Source organism: Porites lutea, chromosome 1, assembly GCF_958299795.1.
Source record: "Porites lutea chromosome 1, jaPorLute2.1, whole genome shotgun sequence".
NCBI lineage: Eukaryota > Metazoa > Cnidaria > Anthozoa > Scleractinia > Poritidae > Porites > Porites lutea.
The window spans coordinates 59,956,672-59,957,030 of record NC_133201.1 but is presented as its reverse complement, the minus strand read 5'-3'; the positions used below and the strand labels follow the sequence as shown (position 1 = coordinate 59,957,030).

General features: G+C 33.1%; 1 protein-coding gene across 1 annotated transcript in view; it reads left to right on the top strand.

The window, feature by feature from the left end:
* The first annotated feature begins 283 nt into the window (after positions 1 to 283).
* Positions 284 to 359, top strand: part of LOC140933255 (uncharacterized) — a 6,713-nt gene continuing 6,637 nt past the window's right edge. Inside the window, exon 1 of the mRNA XM_073382782.1 lies at positions 284 to 299. Within this exon, the coding sequence (XP_073238883.1) occupies positions 284 to 299 (16 nt within the window). The remainder of the gene's footprint in view (positions 300 to 359) is intronic.

The following is a 359-nucleotide window of genomic DNA, read 5'->3' as shown; positions in this document are numbered from 1 at the left end:
TAAAAGGTAGAGGTAATTTGAAGATCTCTAACATTATAATTGCATTTTAAAAGCATTAGACCTCCAGAATCTTTCAAAATATATTCTAGGTAGTTTTTCCACGCGCCCAAGTTGTCACCAAATATTCGTTTAAGCCAGGAAAGACGGAAAGATTTTATCAAACTTTATAATTTGATGTCCCCTTCTTCATAGTTATTTCATTAATGTTGATGCTCTCGGTACTTTATCTTTACCTTTCTATAAAAACGTATATGCGTAACTAGTAAGTGATTTAACCTTAACAATGTGCTCCGGTGAAGGTAATAAAGAGGAGGTGTAAACGATTTTTGGTGCAAGAAGTGATTTGATTAGAGTAACCT